The 22,673-nt window shown below is 51.8% G+C and overlaps 1 protein-coding gene across 2 annotated transcripts; it reads left to right on the top strand.

Annotated features, from left to right (window-relative positions):
• The first annotated feature begins 9,929 nt into the window (after positions 1-9,929).
• LOC135183808 (G-protein coupled receptor 83-like) lies at positions 9,930-22,158 on the top strand. Of its 2 annotated transcripts, XM_064159029.1 has the most exons (6): positions 9,930-9,992; positions 11,595-11,702; positions 11,804-12,660; positions 14,600-14,725; positions 16,676-16,809; positions 20,903-22,158. In XM_064159029.1, exons 3-6 carry the CDS (start codon positions 12,280-12,282, stop codon positions 21,495-21,497), a joined length of 1,236 nt encoding a protein of 411 aa, XP_064015099.1. In that variant the 5' UTR covers positions 9,930-9,992; positions 11,595-11,702; positions 11,804-12,279; the 3' UTR covers positions 21,498-22,158. The 2 variants fall into 2 exon arrangements, with proteins under 2 accessions (XP_064015099.1, XP_064015098.1); XM_064159028.1 differs by having other exon boundaries at positions 11,595-12,660.
• Positions 22,159-22,673: the final 515 nt, after the last annotated feature.

The raw sequence follows: 22,673 nt of genomic DNA, 5'->3' as shown, positions 1-22,673 counted from the left end.
CCTTTCTGTTTTGATTAGACCCTGTTGATTAGCCCAAATTAAGCCAATAGAAAGAGGACAATTGCTGGGCAGGCCTGGCACTTGGCAATAGGTTTGCTGTACAAAAAGGCAGCGCCTGTCTCTTCAGCTTGAAGGGTTCATATTCTTAAGCTAACAAAGAGGTTCCTGGTATTCCTCCTCTGCAGCCATTCACTTGCCTCTGGGAAAGGTTTGGCCTCGGTGCTTGCCAAGTAATCAGCCAACCAGAAAACACAGAACATTAGTGTGCATTTATGTCCCAGGAGCTCTGCAGTCGCTGAGAGAAGAAGAAATGTTTGGGAGACAGCCACCTGATCCCCAGGGGCACTTGGCCCCAGTGTCTTTGTCTAGAAGGGGGGAAGCAGGAAGGATGTCTTCCATCTGAAGTTTGCTGATGGAGATACTAGCTAGGGCAGGAAAAAAAAGAAACCTGGGAAAAAAAATGATAGCTCCTGAGTTCCAGGTTGGATAAGCCCCAAACACAGGCATTAACCCATCGCTCAGTGTGATTAAGCATCGCTGACATGAGCAAGGCTGCCAGGGAGGCTGAGGCACAGACAACCCCGGCAGGCTTCCCAGAGGCCCTGGCGCCAAGGGAGATGGCATTAAGCTGACCAAAGGCTTTGAAATCCTCCTCCCCATTTCCTCCTGGGAAAAGCCTTCAGCGGTGGCATTTCATTCCGTGTCTGTCTTTCTGCCTGCTGAGAGGCTCTGCGAGCTCTGGGTCTCCTCTTTGACATCAGATGTTTGGCAGCCTCGTGTTAGTCATTCCAGGGCTTTGGGCATGGGCTGTGTGTGATGCTGTGTGATCCAAATGGGCAGCTCCCTGCGAGCATCCTCTCACTAAACCCCTGTGACCATCCTCTCACTTTAACCTCTGTCCTGGGTGGCTTCCTGGAAGAGCTGTACTGTGAGCAGCAGCAGCAGCAAGTCCGTGGCACGGTCAGTGCCTCTTCTCTTGAACAGGACATTACAAAAGCAAGAAAAGGTTTCATAATGTTTGCTTTCACATCTGGAAAGGGAGGAACCCCACAGGACTGTGATTTAGATCAGTCCCTCGAGCAAGAAAGCCGAGCAGAAGCAGGAAATCAGCATTCCTGAAACTTCTCCTTGTACCAGAGGTACCTCAGCTTGAGAGAAGACCAGCACCCCCTCATCTGTCCCGACAGGTACTCAACAGCTGAACAAAGCTGCCCTGAATCCGTTGGGGAAGCCTGAGAGCTTAAAATAGATTTTGAAGCTTCATCTGAGCCCAGTGGCCAGGAGAATGTTCTCTACTTAGCTGGGGGGGGGGGAACAAGCCCTGCAGAAGTCCTCTTTAACATCTTCATAGATGACCTGGATGAGGGCATGGAGTCAGTCATCAGCAAGTTTGCAGATGACACTAAGCTGGGGGCAGATGTGGCTGGGTTGGAGGGCAGAAGGGCTCTGCAGCGGGACCTTGACCGCCTGTACAGATGGGCAGAGTCCAATGGGATGGGGTTCAATAGCTCCAAGTGCAGGGTGCTGCACTTTGGCCACAACAACCCCATGCAGAGATACAGGCTGGGGTCGGAGTGGCTGGAGAGCAGCCAAACAGAGAGGGATCTGGGGGTGCTGATTGATACCCACCTGAACATGAGCCAGCAGTGTGCCCAGGTGGCCAAGAGAGCCAGTGGCATCCTGGCCTGCATCAGGAATGGTGTGGTCAGCAGGAGCAGGGAGGTCATTCTGCCCCTGTACTCTGCACTGGTTAGACCACACCTTGAGTGCTGTGTTCAGTGCTGGGCCCCCCAGTTTAGGAGGGACATTGAGATGCTTGAGCGTGTCCAGAGAAGGGAGACGAGGCTGGGGAGAGGCCTTGAGCACAGCCCTACGAGGAGAGGCTGAGGGAGCTGGGATTGGTTAGCCTGGAGAAGAGGAGGCTCAGGGCAGACCTCATTGCTGTCTACAGCTACCTGAGGGGTGGTTGTGGCCAGGAGGAGGTTGCTCTCTTCTCTCAGGTGGCCAGCACCAGAACAAGAGGACACAGCCTCAGGCTGCGCCAGGGGAGATTTAGGCTTGAGGTGAGGAGAAAGTTCTTCCCTGAGAGAGTCATTGGACACTGGAATGGGCTGCCCGGGGAGGTGGTGGAGTCGCCGTCCCTGGAGCTGTTCAAGGCAGGATTGGATGTGGCACTTGGTGCCATGGTCTGGCCTTGAGCTCTGTGGTAAAGGGTTGGACTGGATGATCTGTGAGGTCTCTTCCAACCCTGATGATACTGTGAGGCTGTGAAGTCCCACAGCCTGGGGGGCAATGACAGAGGCACAGTCTGCTGCTCCTGCCACACACCAAAACCTGAAGCTAGGAGCAGCCTGCACAGAGAGCTGCAGTCTATGGCCATGCACTGGCTGGGTAGCCTGAGTGTTTATTTCTTGCTTGTTGGGTTTTTTAGGGTTCTGTAGCAGTAAGGAAAGAAATGGAAAATTACCTCCTTGACCACAGGTGTTAGAGAAATCTCAGGCTCTGGAAATCTCTGTGCTTTGCTTGGTCCAGAGATCACTCCTCGAGGCTATTATTTAGCTCCTCAGAGTTGAGATTCTGAGGCTCCAATTTTCTTGAGTGCTGCATTTTGATAAAACCCTCAAGTCCCTGAACTGTTTGTTTACCTAAAGGTGTAGAGGTGTGAGCATGGTGCTGCAGACCTGCCTGTCTAAACTGTGGTATTTTCCAGTACCTGAAGAACAAACCCTTTGGGAAAGTCCCAGCACTGCTCAGCAACTCTGAGGCTCTGAATACTGCAAAGTGCTCTCTTCATTTCAGAGCAGTTAAATCATTCCTCTTCTGCTGCAGCACTTCCCCTGAAGAATTTCTGAGCCTAGAGCCCTGCCGTGGTCATCTGTGTGTCCTGTCCAAGCAGACTGACTGTTCTGGGACAAGCAAAGCAGGGAGACAGTTGCTCTTGGTCAGGTTTGCCTGCTCCTGAGGCTTGCTGGGCTGGCCTGGACCCATGGTCCCACAGCAGCTGATGTTCTTCAAGAGCTTTTGTGGAGAAATGCAGCTGAAAGATTCCTGGGGACCCAAATTTGTCTGCAAGGGTTCTCTTTTGACAACCCCAAGCAATGCTACAGGCCTGGGGCAGTGTGGCTGGAGAGCTGCCTGGCAGAAAGAGGCCTGGGGGCTGTAATAGACAAGCAGCTGAACATGAGCCAGCAGTGTGCCCAGGCAGCTGAGAAGACCAATGGCATCCTGGCTGGGATTGAAATTGCTGTGGCCAGCAGGAGCAGGGAGGTGATTGTCCCCTTGGACTCAGCTTTGGTGAGGCCACACCTTGAGTGTTGTGCTCAGTTTTGGGCACTGCAATACAAGAGAGATGTGGAGGTGCTGGAACAGGTCCAGAGGAGAGCGACAAAGCTGGGGAAGGACCTGGAGAATAAATCTTATGAGGAGTGACTGTGGGAGCTGGGGATGGTTAGTGTGAAACAGAGGAGACTGAGGGCTGACAATTACCTGAAGGGACACTGTGGAGAGGCTGCTGCTGGGCTCTGCTCACAGGGAATTGGAGACAGAACAAGGGGGAATGGCCTCAAGCTGAGGCTGGGGAGGTTTAGACTGGACATTAGGAAAAATGAGAGAGTGGTCAGGGAGTGGAATGAGCTGCCCAGGGAGGTAGTGGGGTCACCCACCCTGGATGTGTTTAAGGGTCATTTGGATGTGGTGTTTAGGGCTATGGTTTAAGGTGAGTCTTGTAGAGTAGGGTTCTAGGTTGGACTTGGTGATCCTGAAGGGTTTTTCCAACCTGGATGATTCTGTGATTGCTTCTGTGATTCTTTTTCCATGGACATCTCTTTTCTGAAGCAAAATGTTTAGACTTCTTCTCAAGTAAGTCTCGTTTTTTTCCATGTGCACATCAATCTTGTTTCTCAGGCTGCTTGGAAGGGAAGCTGGATGTAAAAACAAGCAGGACTGCCCCTGGAGACCATTTTAGAAGGGGTGTCATGCTGGCCACTTTCTATTCACTTGGTGATCAGGCAGGTTTAACTAATAACTTGAAAAGCCTGATTATCAGTCATTTTGTGTTTGATCTCTTTAGACCTCTTGGGGAAGTGCTGTTTGGAGTGTGCTCTTCAGCTTCCATTATTGTAATTTCATAACCTCTTTTGACTGAATTAGCCAAGAACCATTAAATGCTTCACTGACTGTCTGCCTCTCCTAAGCCCCCTTTCCTGATTGCTTTTGCTTCTGCTGCCATTTGTCAGCAAATACAGGGTGATGTAGACTTCAAACCCCTCCTGCCACCTGCTGATCCTCAACTTTTGCTCACATCCTCTCTGATAGCTTCACTTGGCTCTTTTATGTCCAGAAACCCACCTGAACACCTCTCATCCTCTGCCTCCATGGGTGCACTGGGCTGCATGGGCAGAGCTGCATCCACAGTCAGGACCAGCCTCTGCATGTGCCCTGTTGGAAAAGGGCCAATGTGAAAAGCTGTCAGACCAAGGAGTGATGCAGGAGGATACCTGTTGCTGACACTTAGCTACCTTTTCTCCCCCATCAGATGATGGGCACAGTGCATGGAGATCCTTCCCAGCTGAGCTGTGTGAGCTTTCACCAGAGCCCAGGTTTTCTGACATGGATCATCTGTTAACAGCTGCCCATAGATGTGTTTGCCACTGCATTAAGGTGCCCAGATCTGGGATCTAGTAGGTGACTTGAATCCATGTACAGCTTGGCAGGATACCACAGCTGCTCTCAGCTTCTCAATATGACCATGTATGATTTTTTTGGCTTTGCCACCTCTCCTCCTTTGGTCAGAACTGCACCAAGGGAGAGAGTTTTGAGGCAAATGTGTAACTTACCACCACTTTTTGAGTCTTGCCTCCATTTGTTCCTTCCTCCCCTTTGTATATGAGTCAACCTGGCAAACCTGTCAAGCCTCTCAGTTAATGAGGCCTTTAAAAGGGAGCAGAGATGAGGAGCCTTCACAGGATGCCATTATTAAAGAGCCAGGGAAAAGTACAGCTAAGGTGTTACCCGAGCTTTCCTCACCTTGTGAAAGGCATCCAAATCTCAGGCTTTGCCTCCTTAGCTCATGACAGATGAGGTGCAAATGAGAGTGTCTGCAGTGTCTGCTGGCTCTCAGACACTTCCAGCAGGGTTCCTAAGTAAGTGTCTTTATTGCACAGCTTTTCTGGCAGAGTTTCAGATTTCTGGCCCCAAATCAGCAATGCACTCGCAGGCAGGAGCCTTTTGATCCAAGATGAACAAGTTTTGAACTTGTCATCAAAGGCAACAGGGCTCCCTGTGAACTCAGAAGTGTGGTTTGTAATGCAGGTTTTGCAGAGTGTCTTTATTTACTGCTCTGGATCTCCTCAGGTAGACTAAAAGCAATAGCTGCTGGCTGGGGCACCCAAGAGCAAGCTGCAGTCAGAGATTAAGGAATAAATGGCCCCAGTAACAGTTATGTGTCCATCACCCACACAGAGTGTCTTGTCCTTTCCACTTCTTGCTAAGTCACTCCTCTTAGCATGAGTTTTCTGCTAAGGAAATGTGGTTGCCTTGAGTGTTTTTCTGTTCTGTGCTCCCACACAGAGGGTGAAGAACCTCCAAAGAAGAAAACATGCACTAAGGGCTGTTAAAGGCTCAGAGGCTCCTGGAGCCAGGAGTCTACCACAGCAAAGGGAGATGCCTTCTTCAGAGAACCTCAGAAGAGGTTGGTCACACACCACCCACACCACTCCCCAGGCTGTTAGGTCTGAAGAGCAGCAGGTTGCTGACCTCGGCCAGCAGCTGGGCTGCAGTGCTGGAGGACAAGGAGGGCCTGGATTCAGCACTGGAGGACAGGCAGGACCTGAGTGCATTCCTGTGCAAACTACCCTAGGGGATCCTGCCTTGGCAGGGAGGTTGGACTCCATGATCTCTGGAGGTCCCTTCCAACCTCTAAAGCTCTGTGATTCTGTGAACTGCTTAGCTCTGTTATCTGCTGGGTCTTCACATCACAATGAAAATGATGTCATCAGCTGTCAGACCAGAACTGAATATGCTGTCAGTGGCATCTCTCTGATTTCAAGGAGGCAAAAAAGAACCCACATTAAATCAAGCCTGGAGACCCAGAGCCCAGTGCAGTCACTAAACAATACCTGTCAGCTGGAGGAGGGCAGATTTGCAGTGTCATACTGCACTGCCTTGTTCTGTCACCCAAGCCTTTCAACTGAGCATTCAAGGGCTATCAAGTCCATTTCGAAGCCTTTCTTTTCCAGCCACTCTGAAGCTCCATTATGGGTAGCTATTACACATTTTCCATTTGTATTTTGAATAACAAAGTCCAAGTTGTAACTGCCTCTAGAAAAATCAAAATCAATTGCTAAGCTATTGTTGCTCTCTCTCTTCTTAGGTCTCCTGTTGAAGCCCAATTCGTACAGCTTGCCCCTCCACCCACTCTCTGGTGATGAATTTAAGTGCTGTTTAGAACATATGCTAATGGCAGTCTTTAATCTGGAGCTCTGTGTGGGAAAGCTCTGCTCCCATTTAGATGGACAGCTAATACCAGATTGTGCTCCGACCCCGGGGAGCTGGTGCCTGAATGTCATTGGAGGGTTAGTTTGAACTCCCCAGTTCCTGCCACCTGATGCATAATTTGGCTTGAGACAGCAGATGGATTTAGAATTTGGTGGGAGTTTCTCTTTTCAGTGTGCATTATCAGTTGTTTAGAACTCTGGTGGGGTCTCCATCCCAGGTCAGGCTCTCCTCCATACAGCTGCTGCCTGTGGTCCACGCTCAGTGAGATGAACTCGGCCAAAGCAGCAAGTGAAGGGAAGTGGCCTGGTGTGGGAGATCTCACCCTGCAGTTCAGAATTGATTAATTCAGCCCTTGGCCACGCTGTTCCCACCTCAGGTGAACCCAAGCTGGTTTGTTATATAAGTGTAGTGTGTGTGTAGTGTGTCTCTGGAGCAAGGAGGAGAGTGTGACCCACATGTCATCCAGCCATGCTCACTGAGCAGCACAGGTGGATGTAAGGCTTGGTAATAAATATTTCAGGTTCTCACCTATAACTTCATCATAACTGATGATGACAATAGAGTAGACACCATTATCTGAGGGCAAAAGGAAAAGTTCCTGCAGCTCATAAGTTACAATGCCCCTGGCACTGGTGTATCTGTGGCATTATTAACTCATCTGTCTAGAGGGCACCCAGCCCTCCAGGAAACAAAGAGACCTCCTGACATTTAAAAGTAAGACACAAAGAGGAAAGATACTGAATGTTTTTAATATCTCTGGTCTGCAAAGTCTCCCTGGAGATGAGCAGGTAACTTGAAATCTGCCCAAGAAAAGCAGGCAGAAAACCTGAAGTGGTTTTACTGCATGACACACTGCTCTGCTCCAAAAGGTTTTCTGCTAGGTAAAAAGGCAGACAGGTGTCAGATGGACACTTGAGACATGGAAAGCAGATGAATGTTCCATTCATCAAGACACTGAGGCACACACATGAACTCTGACTACAGCAGCTGCTCAAACCTGCCATAGCCTGGGACCTGTGGAGATGCTCTCCTCAATCACCAGGGAGGATCAGCAGAAGGCTGCGTGCAGGCTGGCTGAGCATGGAAGGTCAATGTCAGTCAGCACAGAAGTGTACAGAGACAGTGGGGTGAAGATGAGCAGCTCCTTCCTCTTCTCCCTTCACTGAACAGAGCTGCAGTAACCCAAAGCAAGAGGAGAAATCACAAGCATCCAGCTTCTTGCCTGTCCTCCATCCAGAACCCAAGCAAGCAGCAAGGCAATAGCAGCAAGGGAAGAGTCTCTGTGCTGAGTCAGGAGGCTTAATGAGGATTATTATTGAGTCTGGATGCAACAATTGAAATGAATCAAGCCCTTCAACCAATAAGTGCTTCAAGAGGCCCTACCACATATGTGCAATTCAACAGCTGGCACCTGGAGAAAGCTAGCATGCCCAGGATTTTGCTGGAAATTTGATTAGACTGAACTCATAGCTTCTCTCTTAAACATCTGCAGTTGTAAAGCCAGGAACAACATGTGCCAGACAAGAAAAATAAGAGAGGATAATGAAGTGGCTCTCCAGGTGCACAGTAATCTCACATTTCTGCTGAGAATGACTTCATGGGGAGGGCAAAAAGCAGAAGCCTATCAAACCATCTAACTGTAATGATAATAAATGCATAGCATCTCCTTTCTACAGTCCTTAGGCACAAAACTCCATACAGGCACTAGCAGAGTTCATTTCTGCTGCTGCTGAAAGCAACTGAAGTTTTGCCACAGCCTTGAACTGGAGCAGGTCTGCAGGGAAGCAATAACCAGAAAATTCTAAGCAAAGAACTGATTTGCTAGAAACACTCCTCAGATGGATTTCTTTCCTCCTACAGAAGGATTGCTATCTCCATCCAGGTGCTCTGTTTCTTTGCCAGGAAGATCTTTCCTGGTTTATCAAAGAGCCTCTGGCTGATGCAGTGCAAGCTGAGGTGCTCAGCTGGCTTCATGGCAAACACACCCAAACTGGGAAAAAAAGAAACCTTTGCATTGCCATCACTGTTCACTTGCCTTGGCAGAGGCTGGAGACCAGGTTGTGAACTGCAGCCAAGAAAAGTGACCCCAGCAAGAGCAAAGAGGAATCAACACCTAAATCTCCATAGAGCTCCCTAGGCTTCAAATTGGCCTCCTCAACCCTATCAGAAAGGTGGCACAGGCACAAACCTTCCACACCAGCTAGACTGGGAATTAATGTGGGGGGGAGATGAAATTGTTGCCCTCAGCATTGGTGTGTCTGTGTTCTGGCAGCTCACGGGGAAGAAAACACTGAGGTATGATTGCAGCTCCTGTTGATGGCTTTTGAGAGCAGCCAGCTTTCTGAGAAGAAAAGAACCATGTTCCCTTTCCACCAGAGCTTAGGAACAGCTTGTCTTCAAAGGGAAAAGAGGACAAGCTGTTTAGCATTCTGTCTGCTGATCTCGGCACTCAAAGAGAAGAGAGTCACATCGAACTTGTAAGCAGCTCTTTACTCTGCTTAAAATCATGGAGGAGCACATGAGGTGTCATTGTTCTCTGTGCTGGAAACGTCTGGCTTGTGTCTGGATCTCTCTGCAATGCTACAGGCCACAAGGAGCCCTATAGCATGGAAATATGTCGAGACAGAATCCCTCACCCACGGCCTTGATTCCCAGTCACATGAGTTACATAGATTTAAACCATGTTCCCGGGGGCTCAGGTAGGTATGGGAGCCCTGCACGGAAGCCAAACTGTGTTCCCAGGGGCTCAGCTAGGTACAGGTGCCCTGTGCTGCCCGCAGGGAGCAGGGGGTACCATGCTGGCAGTCAAAGTGGTGGTAAGGGCTTAAAGCATCGGGCAATGAAGCTGGTGAGAGGCACCCAGCCCTGTGAGGAGAGGCTGAGGGAGCTGGGGGTGTGCAGCCTGCAGAAGAGGAGGCTCAGGGCAGAGCTCATTGCTGGCTACAACTACCTGAAGGGAGCCAGGTGGGGTTGGGCTCTGCTGCCAGGCAAGCAGCAACAGAACAAGGGGACAGAGTCTCAAGCTGTGCCAGGGGAGGTCTAGGCCGGATGTTGTTAGGAAGTTGTTGTCAGAGAGAGTGATTGGCATTGGAATGGGCTGCCCAGGAAGGTGATGGAGTGGCTGTGCCTGGAGGTGTTGAAGCCAAGCCTGGCTGGGGCACTTAGTGCCATGGTCTGGTTGGTTGGGCAGGGCTGGGTGCTAGGTTGGGCTGGCTGAGCCTGGAGCTCTCTTCCGACCTGCTTGGTTCTATGACGCTCAGCACTGAGAAGCCCCTCGGCCGGTGCCCACCCCACGGGCACGCCGTGCTGCGCGGGGGGGGGGGGGGGTAGGAGCGCTCCGAGCCCGCGGCGATTTTTATGAATGGAGGGGAGCGACCCCGCCCCGCGCGCGGATTGGCGGTGCCCGGCTGCACGTGCGGGGCGGGGCTGCGGGCGGGGGTCGGTACCGGGAGGCGGAGTAGTCGCTGCCGCCCCGTGGGACCGGAGCGGAGCATGCGGTGAGTGCCGGGCGCTGCGGGGCTGCGTGCGCCCCGGGGCGGGAAGGACTGCGCGGGGCGGGGGCGAGACGCTGCTGCCTAGGGGGAACTCGAGCGTGTGGCGGAGCGTCGCGGGAGAAGTGCGGGTGGATGTGTTGCAGTTGGAGGGTCAGCCCTGCTGCAGCACCGTGCTGGAGCACCCAGGAGCATCCACCCAGCTCATCTGAGCCAGGGAAAGTTGGGCTGGGCTCTCCCTCTCTGCTCCTCCAAGAGATGCAAACGGAGAGGCAGACTCTTGAATCGTAGCGCTTCAGCTCATCGGATGAGCTGTCTTGGAACACAACCTGGCTCAGAAGAGCAGGGAAGTCCTCTCTGCCGCACCCGTCCAAAGCATCAGCCAGCGCCGTGGTTCTACGACTGCAAGGCTGTGGGGTTTAGATTTTGAAAGATGTGAAGGAAATTCCCTGTTAGGAAATCAAGTTACAGCTCCATCACTTCAAGCTCTGCCCTTCTCCTTGGGCTCCTCAGGAAATGGCACCAAGGATGCTCCCAGGTGATGCTCTTAGGTTTGGTGTTAGGTACTTCCGCAAGGAGCAGGGAGTGGGATTCCACCATCCTTATGGCTCCTTTCCAACTCAAGGAGTTCTGTAATTTGTTCCTAGAGCCTCCCCTGGTAAAAAGGGGGTTCAGCCATGCTGTGGGGCAGGTCAGGAAACCCATCCTGAGGATGAGTTTATTTCATTTTCAGATGAATCAGGGTTTTGGTGTGGCTGTGCAAGGGCTTACTGCAGTACAGCTGCTTTGCTCTAGCAGAATCCGTGAGCACTTGTCACTCTCTGTCTTGCCCACGCTTCTCTCACTAATTTGCCCAGGAAACAACCACAGCCTCTTCTCAAGATTTGTTATTCTCTCATCTCCTGGATGATTCCTCCTTCCTTCCACACCATCAAATTGTGTGACATCCACTTGCCCTTGGCAGACATCTTTTTTAGATCCTTCTGTGTTCCAAACACTCTCCACAGTAGGCAGAGAAGACAGAGTGGGTTGTACTATGGGAATTCACAGGTACAACCACATTCAACCCCCAGTACTACCATCAGAGAAGCACTGCTCGCTGAGTCTCAGTAGTGGTCACAGCCTAGGCCAACGCTGTGATGGAGCAGTGGCTGGGAGTGCTGGGCACCTGCCACAGGCCACCACCTGCTGTGCAGTCAGGGGCTGACCTTCGGAGACTCCAGTCTGCTGCACAGGGAGGGGATGGGGAGGCTTTTAACCCTCTGAAAGCTCTGCTTACCGTGTGAGGTCCACTGATGCGTGCATGACAGGAATGGCACGTACCACACAAAGCAGCCACCCTCCCCGAGAACCTGCCAGAGCTTCTGAACAGTTTTCTCCCCCTGTGTGTATTGCAATCTGTAAATAGCAGTGTGCAGGGTTAACAGGTTCCACCCAGCATCAATAGATCAATACGAGCCGAGGTCCCCAGCTCAGTAAAGGCGATGAGGCAGAGGTGTTTGTCAGGTGTGTGTCTAGCTCTGTGTTGGTTTCTTTGCAAATGATGGCTCCTCTGTCAGTTGCATGTCTCTACTTCCAAGTCTCTCTTTCTCTCTTTTTTCCCCCCAGGAAGGACCATTTTCTGGCTGGACCTGAAGTGCTGGAAGCAGAATTCAACTGTTGTTTGGAGCAGAAAATGCAAGACAGGCTGAAGTCAACTTCTGATGTGATTTTCAGGTTCTGAATCACTTTGGGACGACTGCTGGGGTTAGATGCAGACAAAAGCTACCCCTGCTCTCAGAAATGTCCCCCCAAATGACTTTCCCTTCACATTCCAGCAGGAAAGAACCGGGTGGTTTGAACTAGAGGATGAAAGCACTGCCAGCACAGCCTTCTGCCAAACTTGGGGGAAAGATGGACTCAGGTGAGAACAAAGAAGAAAAAGCTGATGTGGGATTAAAACAACTTCAAAGCCCACCCACGTTTTTCCTGGGTTTGGTAGTTGTAATAACTAGTTCTTCTTTCCAGCCCACCTCTGGAGCTATTGCCCTTCTGGATATATGAAGGGGTTGAGAGTGTGCAATCCCAAGCCAGCTCCTTTCCAACGTGCCCAATGGAACTGCTGCCCAGTGCCTCCACTGTCCCTGGGAAACCCATCACACCTTAAAGCCTCCCTTCTAGCTTTCCATTCTAAGGTGGTGTTTGTAACAGCAGCTAAATCTTCTAGAGAGCCAAGCAGCTGAGGCTGCTGGATAACTTGCTGTGCTATGGTCCCAGTGGCCTGGAGCTGAGAGGAGGCTCAGGTTAACTCACTATGCCTCGCTTGCTGCTTCAGTCATACAGATCCCAGATGACAGAGTTTCCTGAGCAGTCTGACCATTATTCTTTGGCCAAACTCATGTCAATCTACCAAGCAACCAACAGGACAACCTTCAACTGGACAGACAGCCGCATTTTTGAGTGGGAGAAGTTTGCTGAGCTGGCTAAATACGAGCCAGAATCCCAGAAGCCAGTAGTGAAAGCTCTCCTCATTGTGGCATACTCAGTCATCATCATCATGTCTCTGTTTGGGAACACGCTGGTGTGCCACGTGGTGCTGAAAAACAAGAGGATGCACTCTGCTACCAGCCTCTTCATTGTCAACCTGGCTGTGTCTGACATTATGATCACGCTGCTCAACACACCTTTTACCCTGGTAAGTGGCCCACAGTGCTACCCCTTCAAGCCAGGAGGGGAGTCCCTTAGAAGAATGCTCTGCCTGCTGGTCACACCTTCTCTGTGCATGCTCCTCTAGGACTGAGGTGTGAACACAACACAATCAAGTCTAATAGACAACTCTGCCAGGCAAGTAAAATGCTGTTTAGAAATCTGTGGGATCCCTTTGCTCCCTAAGGCTCCACCTCCCAAAAGACTGAAGTCTCTCCAAACATTCTACCAAACCACAACAGAGCTTCTTGAGGAATGCAGGATAAGTGCCTGGATGAACATGTACTTCTAGTGTACGTGCAGGAGAGCACTAGAGAGCCACCCCTGAAACTTAGTGGGTCAGAACAACTTGAATGCAAATAATACCTGGACAACTGCAAGAAAGTAGTCAAGCTTTTCAGAGCTGCCACTAAGGTAAAGTCTTCAGTGAAGGCTCCCATGACATCCTAGTGAGCAAGCTCAGGAAGTGTGGGATGGAAGAGCAGACAGGGAGGTGGATTAGGAGCTGGTTACAAGAGAGAGTTCACAGAGTGGTAATCAATGGTGTCAAGTCCAGCTGGAGAGCTGTAACCAATGGAGTTCCCCAGGGATTAGTGCTGGGTCCAGTGCTGTTTGGTATCCTCATCAATGACATTGATGAGGAGACAGACAGACAGACAGAGTCTGCTCAGCAAGTTTGCTGATGGCACCAAGCTGGGAGGCTTGGCTGATACAGATGAAGGCTGTGCGGACATCCAGCAAGACCTGGACAGACTGAGAGCTGGGCACAGAGGAGCCAGATGAGGTTCAACAAGGACAAGTGCAGAGTCCTGCATCTGGGGAGGAATAATAAACTGCAGCAGCACAGGTTGGGAGGTGACTGCTGGAGAGCAGCCCTGTGGATAGGGACCTGGGAATGCTGGTGGAGAACATCCATGGCACAGCAATGTGCCCTGCTGGCCAGGGAGGCCAATGGGATCCTGAGGTGCATTAGGAGGAGTGTGTCCAGCAGACCAAGGGAGGTTCTCCACCTCCTCTACTCTGCTCTGGTGAGACCTCATCTTGAGTACTGTGTTAAGGTTTTAGGCTCTTCAGTTTAAGAGGGACAGGGATCTGCTGCAGAGGGTCCATTGGAGAGCTACAAGGATGATGAGGGGCCTAGAGCATTGCCTGATGAGGAGAGGCTGAGGGACCTGGGGCTGTTTAGTCTGGAGAAGAGAAGTCTGAGAGGGGATTTAATCAATATTTATAAATACCTGAGGGCTGGGAGTCAGGAGGGGGGGACAGGCTCTGCTCACTGCTCCCTGGGAGAGGACAAGCAGCAATGGATGGAAGCTGCAGCACAGCAGGTTCCAGCTCAACACAAGGGGAACTTCTTGACTGTAAGGGTCCCACAGCAGTGGTACAGGCTGCCCAGAGAGGCTGTGGAGTCTCCTTCTCTGGAGCCTTTCAAGGCCTGTCTGGATGTGTTGCTGTGTGACCTGAGCTAGATTGGATGGTCCTGCTCTGGCAGAGGTTTGGAGTCCATGATCTCTTTGAGTCCCTTCCAACCCCTGACATCCTATGGTCCTGTGAAAGCTCTCCAGACCCAATCTAGGAGGGAGGTTGTGTAAACAAAACCCATTCCACTCTTTCCAAATATAGTTGTTAGTATAATTAAAAGTTATTGTTGCTGTTCACAAGCTTTGTCTGTAGGAACAAACCAGGAGGTCTGAGGCACCACTACTCATTTCATACGTGGGTTTTGATCTGAGAAACCCTTGTGTGAAAGTGTTTCAAAATCCACCTTAGCTAATCTCTCTTTGGGTCTTGGGTGGAGCTTCCCAGCCAGCCCAAGCCCACCTGCCAGCCCAGGTGCAGTCCAAAGGCTTTCCTCGTGGATGTGCTGTCAGTACCTTTGCTGGCTGTCAGCACCTTTGCTGGCTGCTGATGTGTTGTCTTGCCCCCAGGTGCGGTTTGTGAACAGCACGTGGCTCTTTGGGAAGGCCATGTGCCACATCAGCCGCTTCGTGCAGTACTGCTCCCTCCACGTCTCCACGCTCACCCTGACAGCCATCGCCCTGGACAGGCACCAGGTAAAACACCACCCAGCCAACACAGCCACTCTTTGTCTGCAGGGCTCTTTCCAAGCCCCTGTCAGTTGTGGTCGAGCCGTGGGTTCAAGGCAGCTGAGCTTTGAGGATTAAACCCACACCCAGTGAGAAGGTTCTAGGGGTTAAGTCAAAGACATTGCTCTTGTGTTACAGTAGGAAAGCCTGATTGAGTTTCTGTCCAGAGAAGGGCACTGAGGTTGGTGAGGGGGCTGGAGCACAGCCTTACAAGGACCAGCTGAGGGAGCTGGGGTTGTTCAGCCTGCAGAAGAGCAGACCTCATCACTGTCTACAACTACCTGAAAGGAGGTTGTAGCCAGGCAGGGGTTGGTCTCTGCTCCCAGGCAGGACACAGCCTCAGTCTGTGCCAGGGCAGGTTTAGGCTGGAAGTTAGAAAGAAGTTCTTCACAGAAAGAGTGATTGGCATTGGAATGGGCTGCCCAGGGAGGTGGTGGAGTCACCATCCCTGGAGGTTTTTAAGGGGAGGCTGGATGAGGCACTTAGTGCCATGGGTTAGTTAATTAGAGAGGTTAGGTGCTAGGTTGGACTCGATGATCCTAGAGGTGTTTTCCAATCTGGTTAATTCTGTGATCCTGTGGTTTCTGTAGCCTCCTACCTGTGGGGCAGTAGGGAAAATAAACCAAAATGCAGCATCACAGATTCCAGAGGGCACTCCCAGTGCACTCATCTTTTTCAGTGGGCAAGGGTGAGGACACCTTTTTTCATGTAGTTTGAAAGGGCCCAGGTCCAACATAGCCCTGAGTTGATTACCAGAGGCTTTGTTTCACATGAAGGGCATTGAAAATCAGCAGAGCCAACACTGTGTCAGCATCGCCAGTGCAGGAGAGAGAGGGCAGCCAAGGCCACCAGCTTATCTCCAGTGATCCTTGTTCTCTGCTGTCAGCCAGACAGCATCTCCCAGCCTCTGACTTTGCAAGCTCTTTACCTTTTCATCTGACAAAGAAAATGTCATGAAAGGTGAGATAATGTCTCAAAAGAGGGGAGGAAGGCTCAGCTTCACAGGTTGAGCTAGAAGAGGAGGCATCTCTGTAGGTAATTCACATAGACTGTGGCCAGCAGGACAAGGGGGGTTTTTCTTCCCCTGTACTCAGCACTGGTCAGGCCACACCTCGAGTCCTATGCCCAGTTCTGGGCTCCTCAATTCAAGAGAGATGTTGAGATACTGGAAGGTGTCCAGAGAAGGGCAACAAAGCTGGTGAGAGGTCTGGAGCAGAGCCCTGTGAGGAGAGGCTGAGGGAGCTGGGGGTGTGCAGCCTGCAGCAGAGGAGGCTCAGGGCAGAGCTCATTGCTGGCTACAGCTACCTGAAGGGAGGCTGTAGCCAGGTGGGGTTGGGCTCTGCTGCCAGGCAAGCAGCAACAGAACAAGGGGACACAGTCTCAAGTTGTGGCAGGGGAGGTCTAGGCTGGATGTTGTTAGGAAGTTGTTGTCAGAGAGAGTGATTGGCATTGGAATGGGCTGCCCAGGGAGGTGGTGGAGTCACCATGCCTGGAGGTGTTGAAGCCAAGCCTGGCTGGGGCACTTAGTGCCATGGTCTGGTTGATTGGCTAGGGCTGCTTGCTAGGTTGGACTGGATGAGCTTGGAGGTCTCTTCCAACCTGTTTGATTCCATGCTTCTCTAAGTGAAGAGATTTGCCTAGATAAGTTCTTTTCTTCCTGCCTAATGTAACACACAATTTAGGAAAAATGGTCCTCAGAGGACAAGATGGAACAAAAGTTTATTTGAAAGCACTTCTGAGCAGACCGAAAGGTTCAACGTTGCCCATTTTCTCAGTCACTCTAATAAGCATTTTCCTCATCATGGTTGTCATTTTCCTAATAGCATTAGATTGTGTCCCAGAAAAGCCTCAGCTGTGTGCATTGAAGGGGCTTGGCTTTCTTGTGCTCCAAAAGTCAGGGTGGTGTCTCTGTTGCAGGTCATCCTGAACCCTCTGAAGCAGAGGATGTCACTAACGAAGGGAGTGCTGAGCATCTCTGTTATCTGGCTGATGGCAACCTGCTTCTCCCTGCCCCATGCCATCTATCAAAAGCTTTTCCAGTATAACTACAGGTGAGGTCTCTCCCCTCCCAAGAGAGCAGGGATTGATGGCAGGGGCTCTCAGTGGGGAGAGCTGCTGGGAGGAGCCCCAGGCTGGGGGCAGGACATGGCATCAGTGGGAGTTTGTGTGCGAATGAATTCTCACTGCTCACAGCAGAGCCTTGGCCTGGTGGAAGAGCCCCCAGCTGGTGCTGATCTAGTGATGGCATTAGTGGGCAGGAAGTTACCTTATCTACTGGGGGAAATAGAGAACCTGAAGTTCTGGGTTGGTTTGCACTTGCAGGTGGCTGTTTCTCCGTAGTCCTCAACTTGTCCCCATCCTCTCATCACTACTAGCCTGTAGCGTTGTTCTGGCTCCTCCTGGCTAGAAGACAGCCCACAACTCTGCACAAACTGCTGTTTCTCATGTTGTGTCCCACACTGATGGTGCCTGCACCCCATGGGAACGCCACGCTCAAGGTCAAGGGCGTAATCTGACAGCAAACAGCATTTCAAACCCAAGGCACAGGGTGAGGTGGTGGTAATACGGGCACCAGGAGGAAGAACTCTGTTGCAGCTACTGAGCTTCTGCAGAAAGGACAAACATCTTCCCTCCTATGGCACAGCCACGTCCCTCCCAGCAGCCTGGCAGGCAGCGTGCGACTGCCCGCACGGGTTTTCACTGCTGTCGGTGGGGGAGAGGTTACACAACACAGGAGCATATTCTGAGGCTTCAGAGCTCTTCCTTACTTGTGCTTGAGCTTGACTTTGCCTGTGAGATAGCTCTGTGGGGGACGTCATGCCTCCAAGTGCTGAGACGCTGTAAACAGAGTGCAGGGTTACTCCTGCAGCTGCGGCCGGGGCGGCGCTGAGCGCATTGCTCATGAATGAACGAACGCCGCGATCGGGTTCGTGCCACCTGTCTCTGCTCATCCCTTTCACATGGCCAGAGGAAACCCAGCCCCACGCTGGCATGAGGAGCTCGGTGATATAAGGACTTCCAGGACGTTCTATTCTCGTCCCTGCTTTCCATTGAATAAAAACTGCAGTGGTAATATTGCTTGTAATAGATGCTGCGGGGCCAGGGGCTCCTGAGGAGTCCCACCAGGGAGGTGCTGGGGGTTCCAAGGACAGGAGGACATGGACTCCATCAGCATCAAACCCCTCTGGCTGTGGTGCCAATGGCATACCAGAACTTAGCACAACACAACGTCCTCTTTGGTTTTGCTCTCAGTCAGCCTCTTCCCTGAATTCATTGAGCCTCTTCTGTGGCAACAGGCTGGACCTCGGGAGAAAGAGGTCAGGAGCATGGTTCAGAAAGGATGATTTCCCCTTCTACATCAGCTTCTCTCTCAAGCAGCATCCCCAGGAGCATCTTTGAGGCCGCACCTCGAGTATTGTGTTCAGTTTTGGGCACTGCAGTACAAGAGAGATGTGGAGGTGCTGGAGCAAGTCCAGAGGAGGGCAACAAAGCTGGGGAAGGGCCTGGAGAATAAATCTTATGAGGAGCGACTGAGGGAGCTGGGGATGGTTAGTTTGGAAAAGAGGAGGCTGAGGGGAGACCTCATTGCTGTCTACAACTACCTGAAGGGACATTGTGGAGAGGCTGCTGCTGGTCTCTTCTCACAGGTAGTTGGAGATAGAACAAGGGGGAATGGCCTCAAGCTGAGACTGAGGAGGTTTAGATAGGATATTAGGAAAAGGGTTTTCATGGAGAGAGTGGTCAGGGAGTGGAATGAGCTGCCCAGGGAGGTAGTGGAGTCACCAACCCTGGATGTGTTTAAGGGTTGTTTGGATGTGGTGTTTAGGGCTACGGTTTAAGGTGAAGCAGAGTAGGGTTATAGGCTGGACTTGGTGATCCTGAGGGACCTTTTCAACCTGGATGTTTCTGTGATTCTGTGATCTACAGCCATACTTGGCAGAACCCTGCTCCTGCACCCATTGTCATCCCTCCAGCAGCCATGCTCACAGCCTTCTGCTCTCAAGCAATCTTCTGTTTCTGGCATAAAAGGCAGCTCCAGAGGTTGAAAACAGGATATTAAAGATGTTGATCAATACCACAATGAATAATGCAGCGTGGTGTGGACTCAAATCTGTGCTGAACACAAGTGAGGGGAGGATAAGGACTGAGAAGGGCAAAATGGAATAAGAGGGCAGAGAAAGGTTAGAAGGGAAGAAAACATCCACCAGAAATAAACATGCAAGTGCTTCTGTATTCTAATGCTCCATCACTCCCAGTCAGCTGCTGCGGGATGCAAACTTGGTGCTCTACAGAGGGTGCTGGGGTACATCAGCTGGGAGCTGATGCAAGCCAAAAAACAGCCAGAGAGCCTGGATTCATCAGGTCAGACAGGACAGGTTGCTCAAATGCTGTTAAAATGAGCTATTGCATAGAGTTAAACTCCACTCTTCTGGTAGTTGAACATCAGAAGTCAAACTGCCAGTGCTCAGTGGCACTTAAATGGCCACATTTTATAACAGCCTCGCCTGTGTTAAGATGTGGCAGTAAGGTTTTTGCAGCTGGCCTCCTGCAGAGCTGGAGGAATAGCACAACCTGGGCTGGTTTTATGGAGAGGCACGTTCAGGGAAAGCTGGGCATGATGTGGAGGTGTTGGAGCAGGTCCAGAGGAGGGCAACGAAGCTAGGGAAGGGCCTAGAGAATAAATCTTATGAGGAGCAAATGAGTGATGGTTGTTAGTTTGAAAAGGAGGAGGTTGAGGGGAGATCTCACTGCTGTCTACAGCCACCTGAAGGGACACTGTGGAGAGGCTGCTGCTGAGCTCTTCTCACAGGTAGTTGGAGACAGAACAAGGGGGAATGGCCCCAAGCTAAGAGTGGGCAGGATTAGATTGGACATTAGGCAAAGGGTTTTCACAGGGAGAGTGATGGGGGAGTGGAATGAGCTGCCCAGGGAGGTGGTGGAGTCACCCACCCTGGATGTGTTTAAGGGTCATTTAGATGTGGTGCTTGGGGATATGGTTTAAGGTGAATCTTGTAGAGTAGGGTTATAGGCTGGACTTGGTGATCCTGATGGGCTCTGCCAACTTGGGTGATTCTGTGATGGCCATTGGAATCACCTGCAGGGCTGGAGAAGTGCAGGAGTTAGGTGGGTCTCACCTCCTGCCTTCTTCCCTCCTGTGCAGGGTATTTGGGAGCAGGAGGCTGGCATGGCTGTGCCTGTGCAGGTGGGGAAGGGGCAGCTGCAGCCGGTCAGCAGCACCTGTTGCGAGAATGGGCGGTCAAGGCTGACTTCTGCCATGTTAAGGGGACATGAGGGACTCCTTCAGTGAAAATGAACTGCAGCTGGTGAGAGGAAACCCCAGCTCACCTTTCTGAGAATGTTTTTTTGCTTTTAATTGAGCAACACAACACTTTAAGGGGAAAGTAACACAGAGTAGCCAGACTTATTCTTAGTGAGACAGATAACATCTGAGAAAAAAAACCTGGGGCTTTGACTGGGCTTTGTTTTGTGGAGCTGAGCAATATCTGTCCCCTCTCTGTGCATGCTACCCATCAGAGGAGGTGGCCGTGGGTGGTGTGGAAGCTCCACCATGGTTCAGTTCTGGGCCCCCCAGTTTAGGAAGGACACTGAGATGCTTGAGCATGTCCAGAGAAGGGCAACAAGGCTGGGGAGAGGCCTCGAGCACAGCCCTACGAGGAGAGGCTGAGGGAGCTGGGATTGGTTAGCCTGGAGAAGAGGAGGCTCAGGGGTGACCTTATTGCTGTCTACAACTACCTGAGGGGTGGTTGTGGCCAGGAGGAGGTTGCTCTCTTCTCTCAGGTGGCCAGCTCCAGAACGAGAGGACACAGCCTCAGGCTGCGCCAGGGGAGGTTTAGGCTTGAAGTGAGGAGAAAGTTCTTCCCTGAGAGAGTCATTGGACACTGGAATGGGCTGCCCGGGGAGGTGGTGGAGTCGTCGTCCCTGGGGCAGTTCAAGGCAAGGTTGGATGTGGCACTTGGTGCCATGGTCTAGCCTTGGGCACTGTGGTAAAGGGTTGGACTTGATGATCTGTGAGGTCTCTTCCAACCTTGGTGATACTGTGATACTGTGATACTGTTTGCTAAGCTGGCAGCATCCATCTGCAGAGCCATGGCCACGTTGCTTGTGTGTTCCTTTGTTTTCAAGGGAAGCCACGGTCCGGAGTTTGTGCCTCCCGGATTTCCCTGAGCCTGCAGAGCTGGTCTGGAAGTATCTGGACCTGTCTACCTTTCTCCTCCTTTACCTCCTGCCTCTGCTAATCATCACCGTCACCTACACGCGCCTGGCCAAGAGGCTGTGGCACCGCAACGCCATCGGAGACATCACCACCCAGCAGTATGTCACCCACCACAAGAACAAGAAGAAGAGCATCAAGATGCTGGTGCTGGTGGTTGTGGTCTTTGCTGTCTGCTGGTTCCCTCTCAACTGCTACGTGGTGCTCATCTCCAGCCTAGGCATCGAGTCGAAGAACTCCCTCTATTTCGCCCTGCACTGGTTTGCCATGAGCAGCACCTGCTACAACCCCTTCATCTACTGCTGGCTCAACGACAGCTTCCGCTCCGAGCTCAAGTCCCTGCTCTGCGCCTGCCAGAGGGTGCCTCGGGCCCAGGGCAACCTCCTGCCACCCGTGGTTGCATCCTGCCGTGAGGCCTGGATGGAGCAGGCCAGGCTCAGGAAGGGACCTGCCTCGCAGACTGCTTGCTCCACCCTAAACCTCCAGACAGCCAACACAGACCTGTGAGCCAAGGGCTGAGGGGACTTAGCTGGCTTTGGTGGGCAGCACAGGGCAGCTCCTCAGGAGCTGACGTTGTTGCTCTGGCTTTTGGCTCGCACCACAGTAGCTCCTGCTTCCCTTGATGCAGAGCCTCTCATTCCTGGCCTGGAGCAGGAGGAGTGTGGCCAGCAGGACAAGGGAGGTTATTCTTACCCTGTACCCAGCACTGGTCAGGCCATACCTTGAGTGCTGTGTCCAGTTCTGGGCTCCTCAATTTAAGAGAGATGTTGAGGTGCTGGAAGGTGTCCAGAGAAGGGCGATGAAGCTGGTGAGGGGCCTGGAGCACAGCCCTGTGAGGAGAGGCTGAGGGAGCTGGGGGTGTTTGGCTTTGAGAAGAGGAGGCTCAGAGGAGACCCCATTGGCATCTACAGCTACCTGAAGGGAGGCTATATCCAGGTGGGGTTGGTCTCTTCTGCCAGGCAACCAGCAACAGAATGGGGGACCCAGTCTCAAGTTGTGCCAGGGCAGGTCTAGGCTGGATGTTAGGAGGAAGTTCTTGACAAAGACAGTGATTGGCATTGGAATGGGCTGCCCAGGGAGGTGGTGGAGTCGCTGTGCCTGGAGGTGTTCAGGAAAAGCCTGGATGAGGCACTTAGTGCCATGGTCTGGTTGATTGTCTAGGGCTGGGTGCTAGGTTGGACTGGATGATCTTGGAGCTCTCTTCCAACCTGGTTGATTCCATGCTTCTAAGTACCCTCCCTGCGTGTCCACAGTCAGTCCCTGGAGCAGGTGTGTGCACAAGGCATGGACATCCACGGACAGGGTGTCTTGCTTTCAGGGGGTTCCCTTCTTATAACTTGCAGAGGGAGTGGGACTTAGGTTCCTATCATTTCTTGTGTTGTCCCAAGCCACTGGCTTTGTCTTGTTACGAGTGTCACACCATGAGGGCTTTACTGGGCAGCAGCAGTGGACCCATTCTGACATTTGAAGGAAGGACCTGGGCACCCAGGTCGATGGTATCCATTTGGAGTTTCACCAGCTGACTCATAGCAAAGCCTCCCAGCAGAGGTAAGAGGTCAGGCAACAGCAATTCCCCCTTCAGCTGATGCTTCTCCTCCTTTTCTTAGCTCTGTCCCAACCCTCAGCCAGCATCTGGAAGCCAGCCATGGGTAAGAGGCAGAGGGAAGCACAGCAGCCACACAG

Source organism: Pogoniulus pusillus, chromosome 19 (assembly GCF_015220805.1).
Source record: "Pogoniulus pusillus isolate bPogPus1 chromosome 19, bPogPus1.pri, whole genome shotgun sequence".
Lineage (NCBI taxonomy): Eukaryota > Metazoa > Chordata > Aves > Piciformes > Lybiidae > Pogoniulus > Pogoniulus pusillus.
The sequence above is the reverse complement of the archived record's forward strand: the minus strand, read 5'-3'. Positions and strand labels throughout refer to the sequence as shown.

Bases quoted from the DNA above. Each gene is read 5' to 3' on its own strand.
- LOC135183808 (XM_064159029.1), top strand. From the start codon at position 12,280: ATGCCTCGCTTGCTGCTTCAGTCATACAGATCCCAGATGACAGAGTTT. The intron at 14,726-16,675 runs GTAAAACACCAC...TCTCTGTTGCAG, and splicing joins TCGCCCTGGACAGGCACCAG to GTCATCCTGAACCCTCTGAA. The intron at 16,810-20,902 runs GTGAGGTCTCTC...TTTGTTTTCAAG, and splicing joins CTTTTCCAGTATAACTACAG to GGAAGCCACGGTCCGGAGTT.